The sequence below is a fragment of the Bombina bombina genome, chromosome 5 (genome assembly GCF_027579735.1).
Source record: "Bombina bombina isolate aBomBom1 chromosome 5, aBomBom1.pri, whole genome shotgun sequence".
NCBI lineage: Eukaryota > Metazoa > Chordata > Amphibia > Anura > Bombinatoridae > Bombina > Bombina bombina.
In genome coordinates, this window is record NC_069503.1 from 968,174,465 (window position 1) to 968,192,914 (window position 18,450).

The window sequence follows — 18,450 nt, forward strand, 5'->3', positions numbered from 1 at the left end:
TATAAATATCTCTCAAAAAACAATTAGTATGTATATTCATAAAAGATGATACATCCTTCCCAAAATGTATTATGATACACTATTTGATTAAATGTGGGGGTTAAAATACTTTGATAGTGAGACGAATATACTATTATAGGTAAAAAAATATACAAATCACTGGAGAATCTCCTAAAAATATTTAATTAGATCAAAATGTATCACTCATAAATACTAAACAATAAATATTATATGTATTAGATCAAATAAATATACTACAATTCATACACCGGTGTAATCATTCACACTGTAAAAAAAAAATGTTAAAAGCAATCTACAAACAATATACTCTAGAAATAGTTGCAGATATCAAAATCTAATGATAATAAACAGCTGTTAATTCATAGGGCTTTCATTGGGCTAACACACTATCCTGATCCAATGTTTTGTAGAGGAATTAATGCTTAAAAAAGCTTCCGTAGGGACTTAGAAAGGTATAGCAAAATAATGTTTATAATCCGGTATCTATTCCAACTGTAATACAGATTAAAACTCAGGAACAAAGTTCCTTAACCAAGATTCAAATAGTTTCACCAACACAATCCTTTCAGATTTTCAATTGATATAAAACAAAGTTACGGCTAAGTTACGGGATAATTTTTGATACGATTTAAAAAAAAAAAATTTAGGTCCATTATTTGATAGTTGTTTTACACCCACACCAGCATTTCTTGCGCCAATCCTTTATACTTTTTTGGATTATTAGCACTTACAAATTAGATTTGGGATAATTTGTTTTTTAAGGAGGCAGAGTGTGGGATTTATACAGAATACAATACTCCAATCTTCTACTTAAAGTTTCAAATGATGTTTGAAATAAAATCCATTGGATTTTAGCTACTCTACCATGGTATAGCCTGCAACTCCTTTGTCCTTTTGAACTTTTTCGTGAATGACACTGCACTAATTCACTAAAATGCAAGTCAATAGATAATAAATAAATAGCCATGTGATCAGGGGGCTTTCAAGAGAGGCTTAGATACAAGGTAATCACAGAGGTATAAAGTATATTAATATGTGTTGGCTGTTCAAAACTGAGGAATAGGTAACAAAGGGAGCCCCTATCTTTTTTTTAAACAATAACATTTTTGGAGTTGATTGTACCTTTAAAGGACATGAAAGTCAAAATTAAACTTTTATGATTCAGACACGGCACGCAATTTTAAATAACCTCCTAGATTCGCTTCTGTTACCAAATTTGCTTTTTTTCCTGTTGGTATCTTTAATTAAAGAGCCTATTTAGAGAGGCTCAGGATCAGGAGCATATACGTATCCTGAGCAACTAAATAGTTATGCATTGTCAATTACTATAGCATCACTGTTTGCAACAATATGTGTAAAATGTTATACATTGTTGCAAACACTGCTGTTCGAAGGATACAATTAATTGCCTAATTTTGATAGATAATAGAAGTTAATTGTAAATTTGTTTAAACTTGAAATCTCTATATGAATGATGAAAGTTTAATTTTGTCTTTCTTATCACTTTAATGGGGCATTCTAAGGCAAAATTAAATGAGTCTTGATAACTAACCCCTGGGGTATTCATATTCTTCTGACTCACTATTATGAACAGATTACTTCTAGTGTGGTCTCCCCATGAATACTTTAGGGAGCATATGTGATATTATTCTTTTGTTTTATATTTATGCTAAAATCCCTTTAAATTAAAAATGAATCAATGCCACTATTTCTTGCATTTCACAAATCAGTCATGAAAAGTGACAGTGAGATTATTATTTCTTTCCTAAAATATGGTGCGTCCACAGCTTGAGTAATTACTGTTGGGAATATCACTCCTGGCAAGCAGGAGGAGGCAAAGAGCACCACAGTTAAACTTCTAAGTATTACCCACAACCTCCAGTCATTCTCTTTTCCTTCGGTGCATGGAGGAGGTGAAGTTTAGGTGTCTAAAGAAAATTTTTGATTTCATCTACAAGCAAGTTTTGGGGTATAGCGGTATTCTACGTCATTCATTGCAGTCGGGTAGTGGTGGCTTTAAAGCAGTTAGGAACTTGTAAAGAGATACTTACTGAGTTTTCCTAACAATTGATGCCCTAGTTAAGAAAGTCAGAGTTGGCTACTCTGTTCTTAATTTTTCAAAGGTCTCTGTGAAGAACTGTGTCTTCTCATACCTTGTAACTGTCTACATGCCGAAGAGCGGAGCAGGTAAGTGCTTTTTCTTCCAGTTGGGGAGACCATGCACTTATCAAATTAAGACACTGCTTTTTTATTGGGACATAGATAATCCTGTTGTATGGGTTACACTGGGGCATGAAGCAGGCACTGTAGCATGTGTGAGACTAGCATGTAAACTCTTTTAAAAAGAAAGAGTAAACTGTTTTTATTAGGCTTTATTTTAAGTGTATTTTTTCCTTAGCTTATTTTAATTGAATATTAAAATCTTTGAAACTTATCTGTACAAGTTTATTTACTGTTTCACAACATGTCTGATATGGAGCAAGAGCCTGCTCTCATGAATTCATGCTTATTATGTTTAGATGCACAAATTGCAGCTCCTATGCAATTTTGTTCTTTAATGTGTCAAGAAAACCTTGCAAAATAAAGGTAAAATCTTTGAGCCTAATGTCTCTCAGGATGATGCTGTTAAAATAATACCTCAACTTACTTCTGCTATGTCCCAAGTCTCAATGGCGTCACATGCAGTGCCCTGTGGTTCCTATATAACACCTAGTGGAGTTTATTTAAAAGCAGAAATTGCTGCCCAGGTATCTTCAGGAGTATCTGCGGAATTAGCTGCCATTCCCAGATTACAGGGAAAATGCAAGAGGAAATCTAGAATTTCAGAAAGTAAGGTGCCTGTCCTCAGTTCTGCTTCCCAAGTTGCCCTTTCTCATAAGTTTGATGAGAAAGATACATCGGGACTTTCTGAGGGTGAAATCTCCGATTCGGACAGTATAATTCCTTCTTCTGAGACTGAGGTGATAGCCTTCAGATTTAAGCTTGAACACCTTTGTTTATTGGAGGTTTCAGCTACTTTAGATGACTCTGATACCTCTGTCGTTGTCACTCCTAAGAAATCTAATAAACTTAATAGTTTCTTTGATGAACCTTCCACTTCGGAGGTTTTTCCTGTGCCGGATTGTGCTAAGGAAATTATCTCACAGGAATGGGAGAAACCAGGGGTGTCTCTTTCCCCATCTCCCATTTTTCAGAAAATGTTTCCTGTCGAGAACTCCATTGAAGACCCTTGGTATACTGTACCCAAAGTTGAAGAGGCCATTTCCACTCTGGCTAAGAGAACCACTATTCCTATTGAGGATAGCTACTCTTCTACGGATCCGATGGACAAGAAGCTGGAGGCTTATTTGAAAAAGATTAATGTTCATCAAGGTCTCCAATGGCAACCTGCGGTGTGTATTGCCACCGTGACTAGTGCGGCATCTTATTGGTTCAATGCCTTGTCTGATTCTGTTCAAGTAGATACTTCCCTGGATGAAATTCAAGATAGGATTAAAGCGCTTAAATTGGCCAATTCCTTTATTGCAGATGCCATTTTACAGGTTGTTAGACTAGGAGCTAAAACTTCTAGTTTCTCTGTCCTAGCCCGCAGGGTGTTATGGTTTAAATTCTGGTCTGCGGACATTTCCTCTAAAGTCAAGCTTCTGGCGATTCCTTACAAAGGCAAAACCTTGTTTGGACCCGGTTTGGCAGAAATTATCTTTGATATTACGGGTGGAAAAGGGTCTTTTCTACATCAAGATAAGAAGAATAGGCCTAAAGGACGTCAGAGTAATTTTCGTTCCTTTTGTAACTTCCGAGGAAAGCCTTCCCCTTCTTCCAAGCAGGAACAATCCAAGTCTTCTTGGAAACCCAATCAGTCTTGGAACAAGGGGAAACAATCAAAGAAACCTGCAGCTGATTCCAAATCAGCATGAAGGGTTTGCCCCTGATACGGGATCGGATCAGGTGGGGGGCAGACTTTCTCAGTTCTCTCAAGCTTCGATACGAGATGTCCCAGATCCCTGGACTGTGGACATAGTATCCCAGGGTTACAAATTGGAATTCAAGACTTTTCCTCCCAGAGGCAGATTCCTTCTCTCAAGATTATCTGCAGACCAGATTAAGAGAGAGGTGTTCTTGAAATGTATACAACATCTTTCCTCCCTGGGAATGATAGTTCCAGTTCCAGTGCAGGAACAGGGTCTCGGGTTCTACTCCAACCTATTTCTGGCTTTCTAAAAAAAAGGGAACTTTCCTTCTCATTCTAGACTCGAAGTTTCTAAACAAGTTTCTCAAAGTTCCATCCTTCAAGATGGAGACTATACGCTCCATTCTTCCTTTAGTACAAGAGGGTCAGTTCATGACAACCCTAGACCTAAAGGATGCGTATCTTCATGTTCCTATTCACAGGGACCATCAGAGATTCCAGAGATTTGCCTTTCTGGACAAACATTTCCAGTTTGTGGACCTTCCATTTGGTCTAGCCACGGCTCCCATAATTTTTTTAAAGGTTCTGGGGGCTCTTTTGGCAGTGATCCGTTCTCGTGGAATTGCTGTGGCACCCTACCTGGACGACATATTGGTTCAGGCACTATCTTTTCAACAAGCAAAATCTCGCACAGAGATATTGTTGTATTTTTCGTTCCCATGGATGGAATGTGAATCTGGAAAAAAGCTCCCTTTTTCCCTGCTTACAAGAGTATTGTTCTTATGGACCATAATAGATTCTCTATTGATGAAGATTTTTCTGACAGAGGTCAGGAAAAACAAAATCATTTCCTCTTGCCTCTCTCTTCAGGCTACTGCTCATCCTTAAGTGGCTCAATGCATAGAGGTAAATCGGTCTGATGGTGGCTTCCATGGACATAATTCCTTTTGCTCGATTCCATTTAAGAGCTCTCCAGTTGTGCATGCTCAGACAATGGAATGGTGACAATGCGGATCTATCTATCTCAGAGAATAGTGTTGGATCGGTCGTCAAAGGATTCTCTCCCGTGGTGGATTTATCAGGAACATCTGTCTCAGGGCAAATGCTTTCTGAGACCTTCCTGGGTGATCGTGACTGGGTGATCGTGACTACGGACGTCAGCCTGGAGGGCTGGGGAGCAGTCTGGAACTCGTTAAAAGCTCAGGGCCTTTGGACTCTGGAGTAATCTGCTCTTCCCATCCACATCTTGGAGTTGAGGGCGATTTACAATGCTATATTGGCTTGTCCTCCGTTGTCCTCAACTCAGTTCCAATCAGGTTCCAGTCAAACAATATAACATAACCACCAAGGAGGAACTTGGAGTTCCTTAGCTCTGAAGGAGGTTACTCAGATTCTTCAGTGGGCAGAGACCCACAATTGCTGTCTATCTACCATCCACATTCCAGGAGTAGACAACTGGGAAGTGGATTTTCTGAGCAGACAGACTTTTCATCCCGGGGAGTGGGAACTCCATTCGGAGGTGTTTTCTAGCTTAGTTTTCAAATGGGGGGTGCTGGAGTTCCAAGGTACGGTTCAAGGTCAAGAGATCCGCAGGCCGTTCTGATAGATGCTCTGGCGGTTTCTTGGGTTTTCAGGTTGGCATACCTGTTTCCTCCATTTGCTCTCCTTCCACAAGTCATTGCTCGTATCAAACAGGAGAGGGCGTAGGTGATTCTAATAGCCCCTGCGTGGTCTCGCAGGATCTGGTTTGCAGACCTAGTGGAGATGTCATCTCTCCCACCTTAGAGACTACCTCTGAGGAAGGACCTCCTGATTCAAAGTCTCTTCCTTCATCCAAATCTCGTTTCTCTGAAGCTGACTGCTTGGAGATTGAACGCTTAATTCTGTCTAAGCGTGGTCATTGAGACCATGATTCGCACTCGCAAGCCTGTTACTAGAAAGATTTACCATAAGATATGGCATAAATATCTTTATTGGTGTGAATCCAAGGGCAACACTTGGAGTAGAATTAGAATTCCTAGAATTTTATCTTTTCTTCAGGAAGGCCTGGAGAAGGGATTGTCAGTCAGTACCCTGAAGGGTCAGATTTCTGCTTTATCAGTTTCACTACGGATGTGCCAGATGTGCAATCTTTTTGTCAGGCCTTGTTCAAAATCAGGCATGTCTTTAAGTCTGTTGCTCCTCCTTGGAGCCTTAACCTTGTTCTTAAAGTTTTACAGCTGGTTCCGTTTGAGCCGTTGCATTCCATAGACATTAAGTTGTTATCTTGGAAGGTTTTGTTTCTTGTTGCTATCTCCTCTGCTTGAAGAGTCTCGGAACTCTCAGCTCTGCAGTGTGATTCCCCTTATCTAATTTTTCATTCCGATAAGGCGGTTCTTCATACTAAGCTAGGTCTCCTTCCCAAGGTTGTTTCTAATAGAAATATCAATCAGGAAATTGTTGTTCCCTCTCTGTGTCCTAATCCTTCTTCCAAAGAACGTTTGTTACACAATTTGGATGTTGGAGGCAATTAAGGATTTTTTTCCCTCTTTGTCTGTTTCTCTGGGAAACGTAAAGGTCAGAAAGCTACTGCTACTACTTTCTTTTTGGTTACGAAGTATAATTAGTTTGCACAGCAGCCTCTTGAGAGAATTAAGTCTCTTTCCAAAGGAGCCGTTTCCTCTTCTTGGGCTTACAAAAATGAAGCTTCTGTGGAACAAATTTGCAAGGCTGCAACTTGGTCTTCTTGGTCTACTTTTGCTTCGGCTGAGGCTTCTTTTGGGAGAAAGGTTCTTCAAGCGGTGGTGCCTTCTGTTTCGGACGGCCTGTCTTGTCCTTCCCTATTCATCCGTGTCCTCTAGCTTGGGTATTGGTTCCCAACAGTGGACTCACCATATCTTAGGAAAGAAAAACAAAATTTATGCTTACCTGAGAAATTTATTTCCGGATATGGTGAGTCCACGGCCTTACCTTTTATTTTAAGACAGTTCTTTTGACTATAACCTTAGGCACCTCTACACCTTGCGTTACTCCTTTTTCTCCATTTCCCTTCGGTCGAATGACTGGTGGTTGTGGGTAAGGGAGTGATACTTAGCAGTTTAACTGTGGTGCTCTTTGCGTCCTCCTGCTAGCCAGGAGTGATATTCCCAACAGTAATTACTCAAGCCGTTGACTCACCATATCTGGAAAGAAAGAAATTTATCAGGTAAGCATGATTATTATTTTTTTTTTGTAATTAGAAATGTGTCTAACCTGAAATATGACTAATTGCCTTTTGTCTTTAGGCATTGTTCCATGGCAAGTTCATCGACACGGGCTTCTCACTTCCTTTCTACAAGCGAATGTTAAGCAAAAAACTTACCATCAAAGATCTGGAATCTATTGATCCTGAATTCTATAACTCATTAATATGGATCAGGTCTGCTAATAACTAATAGGCATTCACTGCATGTGATCTTTGTTTTTATTTTTCTATTTTAACTTCTGTGTCTTATTTGCAGGGACAATAACATTGAGGAGTGTAATCTAGAGATGTACTTTTCTGTAGACATGGAAATACTGGGAAAAGTCACATCTCATGATCTCAAACCGGAAGGTGCCAACATTCTGGTTACAGAGGAGAACAAGGAAGAATATATTGGGTAGGAAAAAGAGTATATACAAATATCATTATTTCTAATGCCACATTGGCTTAATACTTTAGTGTAAAGGTACGTTTATGCAAAGGGATCGATTTATCAAGCTGCGGCAGATAGGGTGCACATACAAGCCTCTGTCGGGCTGAATTCCACTGCCGGAATTCAGCATTGCACACGAGTGCTATTTTGCAATCGTGTGCAATCCTGCCTCCTGCCCGCGCAAAGCCAATCGCGCAGGCAGGAGCTGTCAATCTTAAGAGGTGGCGAAAGGTTAGGCAAGCAGCCGTCTGATGACCGCTGCTTGTTAAATACGGACTGCAGGTTCTCTTGTGAGAACTTGCAGTCGTAGGCAGGCAAAGCCTGCCGAAGGGGTTGATAAATCGACCCCTTCGTGTAAAGGTACGTTTATGGCTTAGTGTAAAAGTACGATTATGGCTTAGTGTAAAGGTACGTTTATGGCTTAGTGTAAAGGTACGATTATGGCTTAGTGTAAAGGTACGATTATGGCTTAGTGTAACGGCACGTTTATGGCTTAGTTTAACGGTACGTTTATGACTTAGTGTAAAGGTACGATTTATGGCTTAGTGTAAAGGTACGATTTATGGCTTAGTGTAAAGGTATGATTATGGCTTAGTGTAAAGCTCTGTTTTTGGAATTAAAATCTTATATAGTTTAATATCACACTACCATTTACCTGTTCTCTGGATTTTTATAGGCAGTTAGGTTTACATTAGTTTTAAATTGAATATTCTAATGCTAAAATTATAAGTTAGACTTTAGCTTTTCAGATGTTTTTATACCTGAAATAAATGTTCTCAAAGTTTTCTTATTTCTTTCATGTAATTAGCAAGAGTCCATGAGCTAGTGACGTATGGGATATACATTCCTACCAGGAGGGGCAAAGTTTCCCAAACCTCAAAATGCCTATAAATACACCCCTCACCACACCCACAAATCAGTTTTACAAACTTTGCCTCCTATGGAGGTGGTGAAGTAAGTTTGTGCTAGATTCTACGTTGATATGCGCTCCGCAGCAGGTTGGAGCCCGGTTTTCCTCTCAGCGTGCAGTGAATGTCAGAGGGATGTGAGGAGAGTATTGCCTATTTGAATTCAATGATCTCCTTCTACGGGGTCTATTTCATAGGTTCTCTGTTATCGGTCGTAGAGATTCATCTCTTACCTCCCTTTTCAGATCGACGATATACTCTTATATATACCATTACCTCTACTGATTCTCGTTTCAGTACTGGTTTGGCTTTCTACTACATGTAGATGAGTGTCCTGTGGTAAGTAAGTCTTATTTTCTGTGACACTCTAAGCTATGGTTGGGCACTTTATATAAAGTTCTAAATATATGTATTCAAACATTTATTTGCCTTGACTCAGGATGTTCAAACATTCCTTATTTCAGACAGTCAGTTTCATATTTGGGATAATGCATATGAATAAATCAATTTTTTCTTACCTTAAAATTTGACTTTTTTCCCTGTGGGCTGTTAGGCTCGCGGGGGCTGAAAATGCTTCATTTTATTGCGTCATTCTTGGCGCAGACTTTTTTGTGTGTATCTGCTGTAAGCTTATGGTATCTGTTCCTCCAGCTGTTGTTTGTAATGAATGTCATGACAAACTTGTTAATGCAGATAATATTTCCTTTAGTAATGTTACATTACCTGTTGCTGTTCCGTCAACATCTAATACTCAGAGTGTTCCTGTTAACATAAGAGATTTTGTTTCTAAATCCATTAAGAAGGCTATGTCTGTTATTCCTCCTTCTAGTAAACGTAAAAGGTCTTTTAAAACTTCTCTTTTTTCAGATGAATTTTTAAATGAACATCATCATTCTGATTCTGATAATGGTTCCTCTGGTTCAGAGGATTCTGTCTCAGAGGTTAATGCTGATAAATCTTCATTTCTTTCATGTAATTAACAAGAGTCCATGAGCTAGTGACGTATGGGATATACATTCCTACCAGGAGGGGCAAAGTTTCCCAAACCTCAAAATGCCTATAAATACACCCCTCACCACACCCACAAATCAGTTTTTACAAACTTTGCCTCCTATGGAGGTGGTGAAGTAAGTTTGTGCTAGATTCTACGTTGATATGCGCTCCGCAGCAGGTTGGAGCCCGGTTTTCCTCTCAGCGTGCAGTGAATGTCAGAGGGATGTGAGGAGAGTATTGCCTGTTTGAATTCAATGATCTCCTTCTACGGGGTCTATTTCATAGGTTCTCTGTTATCGGTCGTAGAGATTCATCTCTTACCTCCCTTTTCAGATCGACGATATACTCTTATATATATATATACCATTACCTCTGCTGATTTTCGTTTCAGTACTGGTTTGGCTTTCTACAACATGTAGATGAGTGTCCTGGGGTAAGTAAGTCTTATTTTCTGTGACACTCTAAAGCTATGGTTGGGCACTTTTTTATAAAGTTCTAAATATATGTATTCAAACATTTATTTGCCTTGACTCAGGATGTTCAACATTTCCTTATTTCAGACAGTCAGTTTCATATTTGGGATAATGCATTTGAATATATCATTTTTATCTTACCTTAAAATTTGACTTCCCTGTGGGCTGTTAGGCTCGCAGGGGCTGAAAATGCTTCTTTTTATTGTGTCATTCTTGGCGCGGACTTTCTTGGCGCGAATTTTTTTTTCTATTTCCGGCGTCATACGTGTCGCCGGAAGTTGCGTCATTTTTGACGTTTTTTGCGCCAAAAATGTCGGCGTTCCGGATGTGGCGTCATTTTTGGCGCTAATAGCATTTAGGCGCCAAATAATGTGGGCGTCAATTTTGTCTCCACTTTATTTAAGTCTCATTATTTATTGCTTCTGGTTTCTAGAAGCTTGTTCACTGGCATTTTTTTCCCATTCCTGAAACTGTCATTTAAGGAATTTGATCAATTTTGCTTTATATGTTGTTTTTTCTATTACATATTGCAAGATGTCCCACGTTGCAACTGAGTCAGAAGATACTACTGGAAAATCACTGCCTGGTGCTGGAACTACCAAAGCTAAGTGTATCTGCTGTAAACTTTTGGTAGTTGTTCCTCCAGCTGTTGTTTGTATTAAATGTCATGACAAACTTGTTAATGCAGAAAATATTTTCTTTAGTAAAGTACCATTACCTGTTGCAGTTCCATCAACATCTAATGTTCAGAGTGTTCCTGATAACATAAGAGATTTTGTTTCTGAATCCATTAAGAAGGCTATGTCTGTTATTCCTCCTTCTGGTAAACATAAAAAGTCTTTTAAAACTTTTCTTTATACAGATGAATTTTTAAATGAACATCATCATTCTGATTCTAATGATTCTTCTGATACAGAGGATTCTGTCTCAGAGGTTGATGCTGATAAATCGTCATATTTATTTAAAATGGAATTTATCCGTTCTTTACTTAAAGAAGTCTTAATTGCATTAGAAATTGAGGATTCTGGTCCTCTTGATACTAAATCTAAACGTTTAGACAAGGTCTTTAAATCTCCTGTGGTTATTCCAGAAGTTTTTCCTGTTCCTGGTGCTATTTCTGAAGTAATTTCCAGAGAATGGAATAATTTGGGTAATTCATTTACTCCTAAACGTTTTAAGCAATTATATCCTGTACCGTCCGACAGATTAGAGTTTTGGGACAAAATCCCTAAAGTTGATGGGGCTATTTCTACCCTTGCTAAACGTACTACTATTCCTACGGCAGATGGTACTTCCTTTAAGGATCCTTTAGATAGGAAAATTGAATCTTTTCTAAGAAAAGCTTATCTGTGTTCAGGTAATCTTCTTAGACCTGCTATATCATTGGCTGATGTTGCTGCAGCTTCAACTTTTTGGTTGGAAACTTTAGCGCAACAAGTAACAGATCATGATTCTCATAATATTATTATTCTTCAACATGCTAATAATTTTATCTGTGATGCCATTTTTTATATTATCAGAGTTGATGTCAGGTTTATGTCTCTAGCTATTTTAGCTAGAAGAGCTTTATGGCTTAAAACTTGGAATGCTGATATGTCTTCTAAATCGACTCTACTTTCCCTTTCTTTCCAGGGTAATAAATTATTTGGTTCTCAATTGGATTCTATTATCTCAACTGTTACTGGTGGGAAAGGAACTTTTTTACCACAGGATAAAAAATCTAAAGGTAAAAACAGGGCTAATAATCGTTTTCGTTCCTTTCGTTTCAACAAAGAACAAAAGCCTGATCCTTCATCCTCAGGAGCAGTTTCAGTTTGGAAACCATCTCCAGTCTGGAATAAATCCAAGCCTTCTAGAAAAGCAAAGCCAGCTTCTAAGTCCACATGAAGGTGCGGCCCTCATTCCAGCTCAGCTGGTAGGGGGCAGATTACGTTTTTTCAAAGAAATTTGGATCAATTCTGTTCACAATCTTTGGATTCAGAACATTGTTTCAGAAGGGTACAGAATTGGTTTCAAGATAAGACCTCCTGCAAAGAGATTTTTTCTTTCCCGTGTCCCAGTAAACCCAGTGAAAGCTCAAGCATTTCTGAAATGTGTTTCAGATCTAGAGTTGGCTGGAGTAATTATGCCAGTTCCAGTTTTGGAACAGGGGCTGGGGTTTTATTTGAATCTCTTCATTGTACCCAAGAAGAATTCCTTCAGACCAGTTCTGGATCTAAAAATATTGAATCGTTATGTAAGGATACCAACATTCAAAATGGTAACTGTAAGGACTATCTTGCCTTTTGTTCAGCAAGGGCATTATATGTCTACAATAGATTTACAGGATGCATATCTGCATATTCCGATTCATCCAGCTCACTATCAGTTCCTGAGATTCTCTTTCCTGGACAAGCATTACCAGTTTGTGGCTCTGCCGTTTGGCCTAGCTACAGCTCCAAGAATTTTTACAAAGGTTCTCGGTGTCCTTCTGTCTGTAATCAGAGAACAGGGTATTGTGGTATTTCCTTATTTGGACGATATCTTGGTACTTGCTCAGTCTTCACATTTAGCAGAATCTCATACGAATCGACTTGTGTTGTTTCTTCAAGATCATGGTTGGAGGATCAATTCACTAAAAAGTTAATTGATTCCTCAGACAAGGGTAACCTTTTTAGGTTTCCAGATAGATTCAGTGTCCATGACTCTGTCTTTGACAGACAAGAGACGTCTAAAATTGATTTCAGCTTGTCGAAACCTTCAGTCACAATCATTCCCTTCGGTAGCCTTATGCATGTAAATTCTAGGTCTTATGACTGCTGCATCGGACGCGATCCCCTTTGCTCGTTTTCACATGCGACCTCTTCAGCTCTGTATGCTGAACCAATGGTGCAGGGATTACACAAAGATATCTCAATTAATATCTTTAAAACCGATTGTCCGACATTCTCTGATGTGGTGGACAGATCACCATCGTTTAATTCGGGCTTCTTTTGTTCTTCCGACCTGGACTATAATCTCAACAGATGCAAGTCTTACAGGTTGGGGAGCTGTTTGGGGGTCTCTGACGGCACAAGGGGTTTGGGAATCTCAGGAGGTGAGATTACCGATCAATATTTTGGAACTCCGTGCAATTTTCAGAGCTCTTCAGTCTTGGCCTCTTCTGAAGAGAGAGTCGTTCATTTGTTTTCAGACAGACAATGTCACAACTGTGGCATACATCAATCATCAAGGAGGGACTCACAGTCCTCTGGCTATGAAAGAAGTATCTCGAATTCTGGTTTGGGCGGAATCCAGCTCCTGTCTAATCTCTGCGGTTCATATCCCAGGTATAGACAATTGGGAAGCGGATTATCTCAGTCGCCAAACGTTGCATCCGGGCGAATGGTCTCTTCACCCAGAGGTATTTCTTCAGATTGTTCAAATGTGGGAACTCCCAGAAATAGATCTGATGGCTTCTCATCTAAACAAGAAACTTCCCAGGTATCTGTCCAGATCCCGGGATCCTCAGGCGGAGGCAGTGGATGCATTATCACTTCCTTGGAAGTATCATCCTGCCTATATCTTTCCGCCTCTAGTTCTTCTTCCAAGAGTAATCTCCAAGATTCTGAAGGAATGCTCGTTTGTTCTGCTGGTAGCTCCAGCATGGCCTCACAGGTTTTGGTATGCGGATCTTGTCCGGATGGCCTCTTGCCAGCCGTGGACTCTTCCGTTAAGACCAGACCTTCTGTCGCAAGGTCCTTTCTTCCATCAGGATCTAAAATCCTTAAATTTAAAGGTATGGAGATTGAACGCTTGATTCTTGGTCAAAGAGGTTTCTCTGACTCTGTGATTAATACTATGTTACAGGCTCGTAAATCTGTATCTAGAGAGATATATTATAGAGTCTGGAAGACTTATATTTCTTGGTGTCTTTCTCATCATTTTTCCTGGCATTCTTTTAGAATTCTGAAAATTTTACAGTTTCCTCAGGATGGTTTAGATAAAGGTTTGTCCGCAAGTTCCTTGAAAGGACAAATCTCTGCTCTTTCTGTTCTTTTTCACAGAAAGATTGCTAATCTTCCTGATATTCATTGTTTTGTACTAGCTTTGGTTCGTATAAAACCTGTCATTAAGTCTATTTCTCCTCCTTGGAGTTTGAATTTGGTTCTGAGGGCTCTTCAAGCTCCTCCTTTTGAACCCATGCATTCATTGGACATTAAATTACTTTCTTGGAAAGTTTTGTTCCTTTTGGCCATCTCTTCTGCCAGAAGAGTCTCTGAATTATCTGCTCTTTCTTGTGAGTCTCCTTTTCTGATTTTTCATCAGGATAAGGCGGTGTTGCAAACTTCTTTTGAATTTTTACCTAAGGTTCTGAATTCCAACAACATTAGTAGATAAATTGTGGTTCCTTCATTATGTCCTAATCCTAAGAATTCTAAGGAGAAATCGTTGCATTCTTTGGATGTTGTTAGAGCTTTGAAATATTATGTTGAAGCTACTAAGTCTTTCCGAAAGACTTCTAGTCTATTTGTCATCTTTTCCGGTTCTAGAAAAGGTCAGAAAGCTTCTGCCATTTCTTTGGCATCTTGGTTGAAATCCTTAATTCACCATGCTTATGTCGAGTCGGGTAAAACTCTGCCTCAAAGGATTACAGCTCATTCTACTAGGTCAGTTTCTACTTCCTGGGCGTTTAGGAATGAGGCTTCGGTTGATTAGATTTGCAAAGCAGCAACTTGGTCCTCTTTGCATACTTTTACTAAATTCTACCATTTTGATGTGTTTTCTTCTTCTGAAGCAGTTTTTGGTAGAAAAGTACTTCAGGCAGCGGTTTCAGTTTGAATCTTCTGCTTATGTTTTCATTAAACTTTATTTTGGGTGTGGATTATTTTCAGCAGGAATTGGCTGTCTTTATTTTATCCCTCCCTCTCTAGTGACTCTTGCGTGGAAAGATCCACATCTTGGGTAGTCATTATCCCATACGTCACTAGCTCATGGACTTTTGCTAATTACATGAAAGAAAACATAATTTATGTAAGAACTTACCTGATAAATTCATTTCTTTCATATTAGCAAGAGTCCATGAGGCCCACCCTTTTTGGTGGTTATGATTTCTCCAACATAGGTGTGTCCGGTCCACGGCGTCATCCTTACTTGTGGGATATTCTCTTCCCCAACAGGAAATGGCAAAGAGCCCAGCAAAGCTGGTCACATGATCCCTCCTAGGCTCCGCCTACCCCAGTCATTCTCTTTGCCGTTGTACAGGCAACATCTCCACGGAGATGGCTTAGAGTTTTTTAGTGTTTAACTGTAGTTTTTATTATTCAATCAAGCCTTTGTTCAGGCTCTGGTTAGAATCAAGCCTGTTTACAAAATTTTGACTCCTCCTTGGAGTCTCAACCTAGTTCTTTCAGTTCTTCAGGGGGTTCCGTTTGAACCCTTACATTCCGTTGATATTAAGTTATTATCTTGGAAAGTTTTGTTTTTGGTTGCAATTTCTTCTGCTAGAAGAGTTTCAGAATTATCTGCTCTGCAGTGTTCTTCTCCTTATCTGGTGTTCCATGCAGATAAGGTGGTTTTGCGTACTAAACCTGGTTTTCTTCCAAAAGTTGTTTCTAACAAAAACATTAACCAGGAGATAGTTGTGCCTTCTTTGTGTCCTAATCCAGTTTCAAAGAAGGAACGTATGTTGCACAACTTGGATGTAGTTCGTGCTCTCAAATTTTACTTAGCAGCTACTAAGGATTTCAGACAAACTTTGTCTTTGTTTGTTGTTTATTCTGGTAAACGGAGAGGTCAAAAAGCAACTTCTACCTCTCTCTCCTTCTGGATTAAAAGCATTATCCGATTGGCTTATGAGACTGCCGGACGGCAGCCTCCTGAAAGAATCACAGCTCACTCCACTAGGGCTGTGGCTTCCACATGGGCCTTCAAGAACGAGGCTTCTGTTGATCAGATATGTAAGGCAGCGACTTGGTCTTCACTGCACACTTTTTCTAAATTTTACAAATTTGATACTTTTGCTTCTTCTGAGGCTATTTTTGGGAGAAAGGTTTTGCAAGCCGTGGTGCCTTCCATTTAGGTGACCTGATTTGCTCCCTCCCTTCATCCGTGTCCTAAAGCTTTGGTATTGGTTCCCACAAGTAAGGATGACGCCGTGGACCGGACACACCTATGTTGGAGAAAACAGAATTTATGTTTACCTGATAAATTACTTTCTCCAACGGTGTGTCCGGTCCACGGCCCGCCCTGGTTTTTTTAATCAGGTCTGATAATTTATTTTCTTTAACTACAGTCACCACGGTAACATATGGTTTCTCCTATGCAAATATTCCTCCTTAACGTCGGTCGAATGACTGGGGTAGGCGGAGCCTAGGAGGGATCATGTGACCAGCTTTGCTGGGCTCTTTGCCATTTCCTGTTGGGGAAGAGAATATCCCACAAGTAAGGATGACGCCGTGGACCGGACACACCGTTGGAGAAAGTAATTTATCAGGTAAACATAAATTCTGTTTTTTTTGTATAAAGCACAACTATTCCAATTCCTTATTTTATATGCTTTCGCACTTTTTTTATCACCCCACTTCTTGGCTATTCGTTAAACTGATTTGTGGGTGTGGTGAGGGGTGTATTTATAGGCATTTTGAGGTTTGGGAAACTTTGCCCCTCCTGGTAGGAATGTATATCCCATACGTCACTAGCTCATGGACTCTTGCTAATATGAAAGAAATTAATTTATCAGGTAAGTTCTTACATAAATTATGTTATTTATTCAAAATGGAATTTATTCGTTCTTTACTTAAAGAAGTTTTAATTGCATTAGAAATAGAGGATTCTGGTCCTCTTGATACTAAATCTAAGCGTTTAAATAAGGTTTTTAAATCTCCTGCAGTTATTCCAGAAGTTTTTCCTGTCCCTGATGCTATTTCTGAAGTAATCTCCAGGGAATGGAATAATTTGGGTAATTCATTTACTCCTTCTAAACGTTTTAAGCAATTATATCCTGTGCCATCTGACAGATTAGAGTTTTGGGACAAAATCCCTAAAGTTGATGGGGCTATCTCTACTCTTGCTAAACGTACTACTATTCCTACGGCAGATAGTACTTCCTTTAAGGATCCTTTGGATAGGAAGATTGAATCCTTTCTAAGAAAAGCTTACTTATGTTCAGGTAATCTTCTTAGACCTGCTATATCTTTAGCGGATGTTGCTGCAGCTTCAACTTTTTGGTTAGAAGCTTTAGCGCAACAAGTAACAGATCATAATTCTCATAGCATTGTTAATCTTCTTCAACATGCTAATAACTTTATTTGTGATTCCATCTTTGATATCATTAGAGTTGATGTCAGGTATATGTCTTTAGCTATTTTAGCTAGAAGAGCTTTATGGCTTAAAACTTGGAATGCTGATATGTCTTCTAAGTCAACTTTGCTTTCCCTTTCTTTCCAGGGTAATAAATTATTTGGTTCTCAGTTGGATTCTATTATCTCAACTGTTACTGGAGGGAAAGGAACTTTTTTACCACAGGATAAAAAATCTAAAGGTAAATTTAGGTCTAATAATCGTTTTCGTTCCTTTCGTCACAATAAGGAACAAAAGCCTGATCCTTCACCCACAGGAGCGGTATCAGTTTGGAAACCATCTCCAGTCTGGAATAAATCCAAGCCTTTTAGAAAACCAAAGCCAGCTCCAAAGTCCACATGAAGGTGCGGCCCTCATTCCAGCCCAGCTGGTAGGGGGCAGATTACGTTTTTTCAAAGAAATTTGGATCAATTCTGTTCACAATCTTTGGATTCAGAACATTGTTTCAGAAGGGTACAGAATTGGCTTCAAGATAAGGCCTCCTGCAAAGAGATTTTTTTCTTTCCCGTGTCCCAGTAAATCCAGCGAAAGCTCAAGCATTTCTGAAATGTGTTTCAGATCTAGAGTTGGCTGGAGTAATTATGCCAGTTCCAGTTCTGGAACAGGGGCTGGGGTTTTATTCAAATCTCTTCATTGTACCAAAGAAGGAGAATTCCTTCAGACCAGTTCTGGATCTAAAAATATTGAATCGTTATGTAAGGATACCAACATTCAAAATGGTAACTATAAGGACTATCCTGCCTTTTGTTCAGCAAAGGGCATTATGTCCACAATAGATTTACAGGATGCATAGCTGCATATTCCGATTCATCCAGATCACTATCAGTTTCTGAGATTCTCTTTCCTAGACTAGCATTACCAGTTTGTGGCTCTGCCGTTTGGCCTAGCAACAGCTCCAAGAATTTTTACAAAGGTTCTCGGTGCCCTTCTGTCTGTAATCAGAGAACAGGGTATTGTGGTATTTCCTTATTTGGACGATATCTTGGTACTTGCTCAGTCTTCACATTTAGCAGAATCTCATACGAATCGACTTGTGTTGTTTCTTCAAAATCATGGTTGGAGGATCAATTTACCGAAAAGTTCATTGATTCCTCAGACAAGGGTAACCTTTTTAGGTTTCCAGATAGATTCAGTGTCCATGTCTCTGTCTCTGACAGACAAGAGACGTC

General features: G+C 39.3%; 1 protein-coding gene across 1 annotated transcript in view; it reads left to right on the top strand.

Annotated features, from left to right (window-relative positions):
• WWP1 (WW domain containing E3 ubiquitin protein ligase 1) overlaps positions 1-18,450 on the top strand; it is a 530,531-nt gene that overhangs the window by 462,625 nt on the left and 49,456 nt on the right. Inside the window, exons 18-19 of the mRNA XM_053715174.1 lie at positions 7,195-7,328; positions 7,411-7,551. Of these exons, the coding sequence (XP_053571149.1) occupies positions 7,195-7,328; positions 7,411-7,551 (275 nt within the window). The remainder of the gene's footprint in view (positions 1-7,194; positions 7,329-7,410; positions 7,552-18,450) is intronic.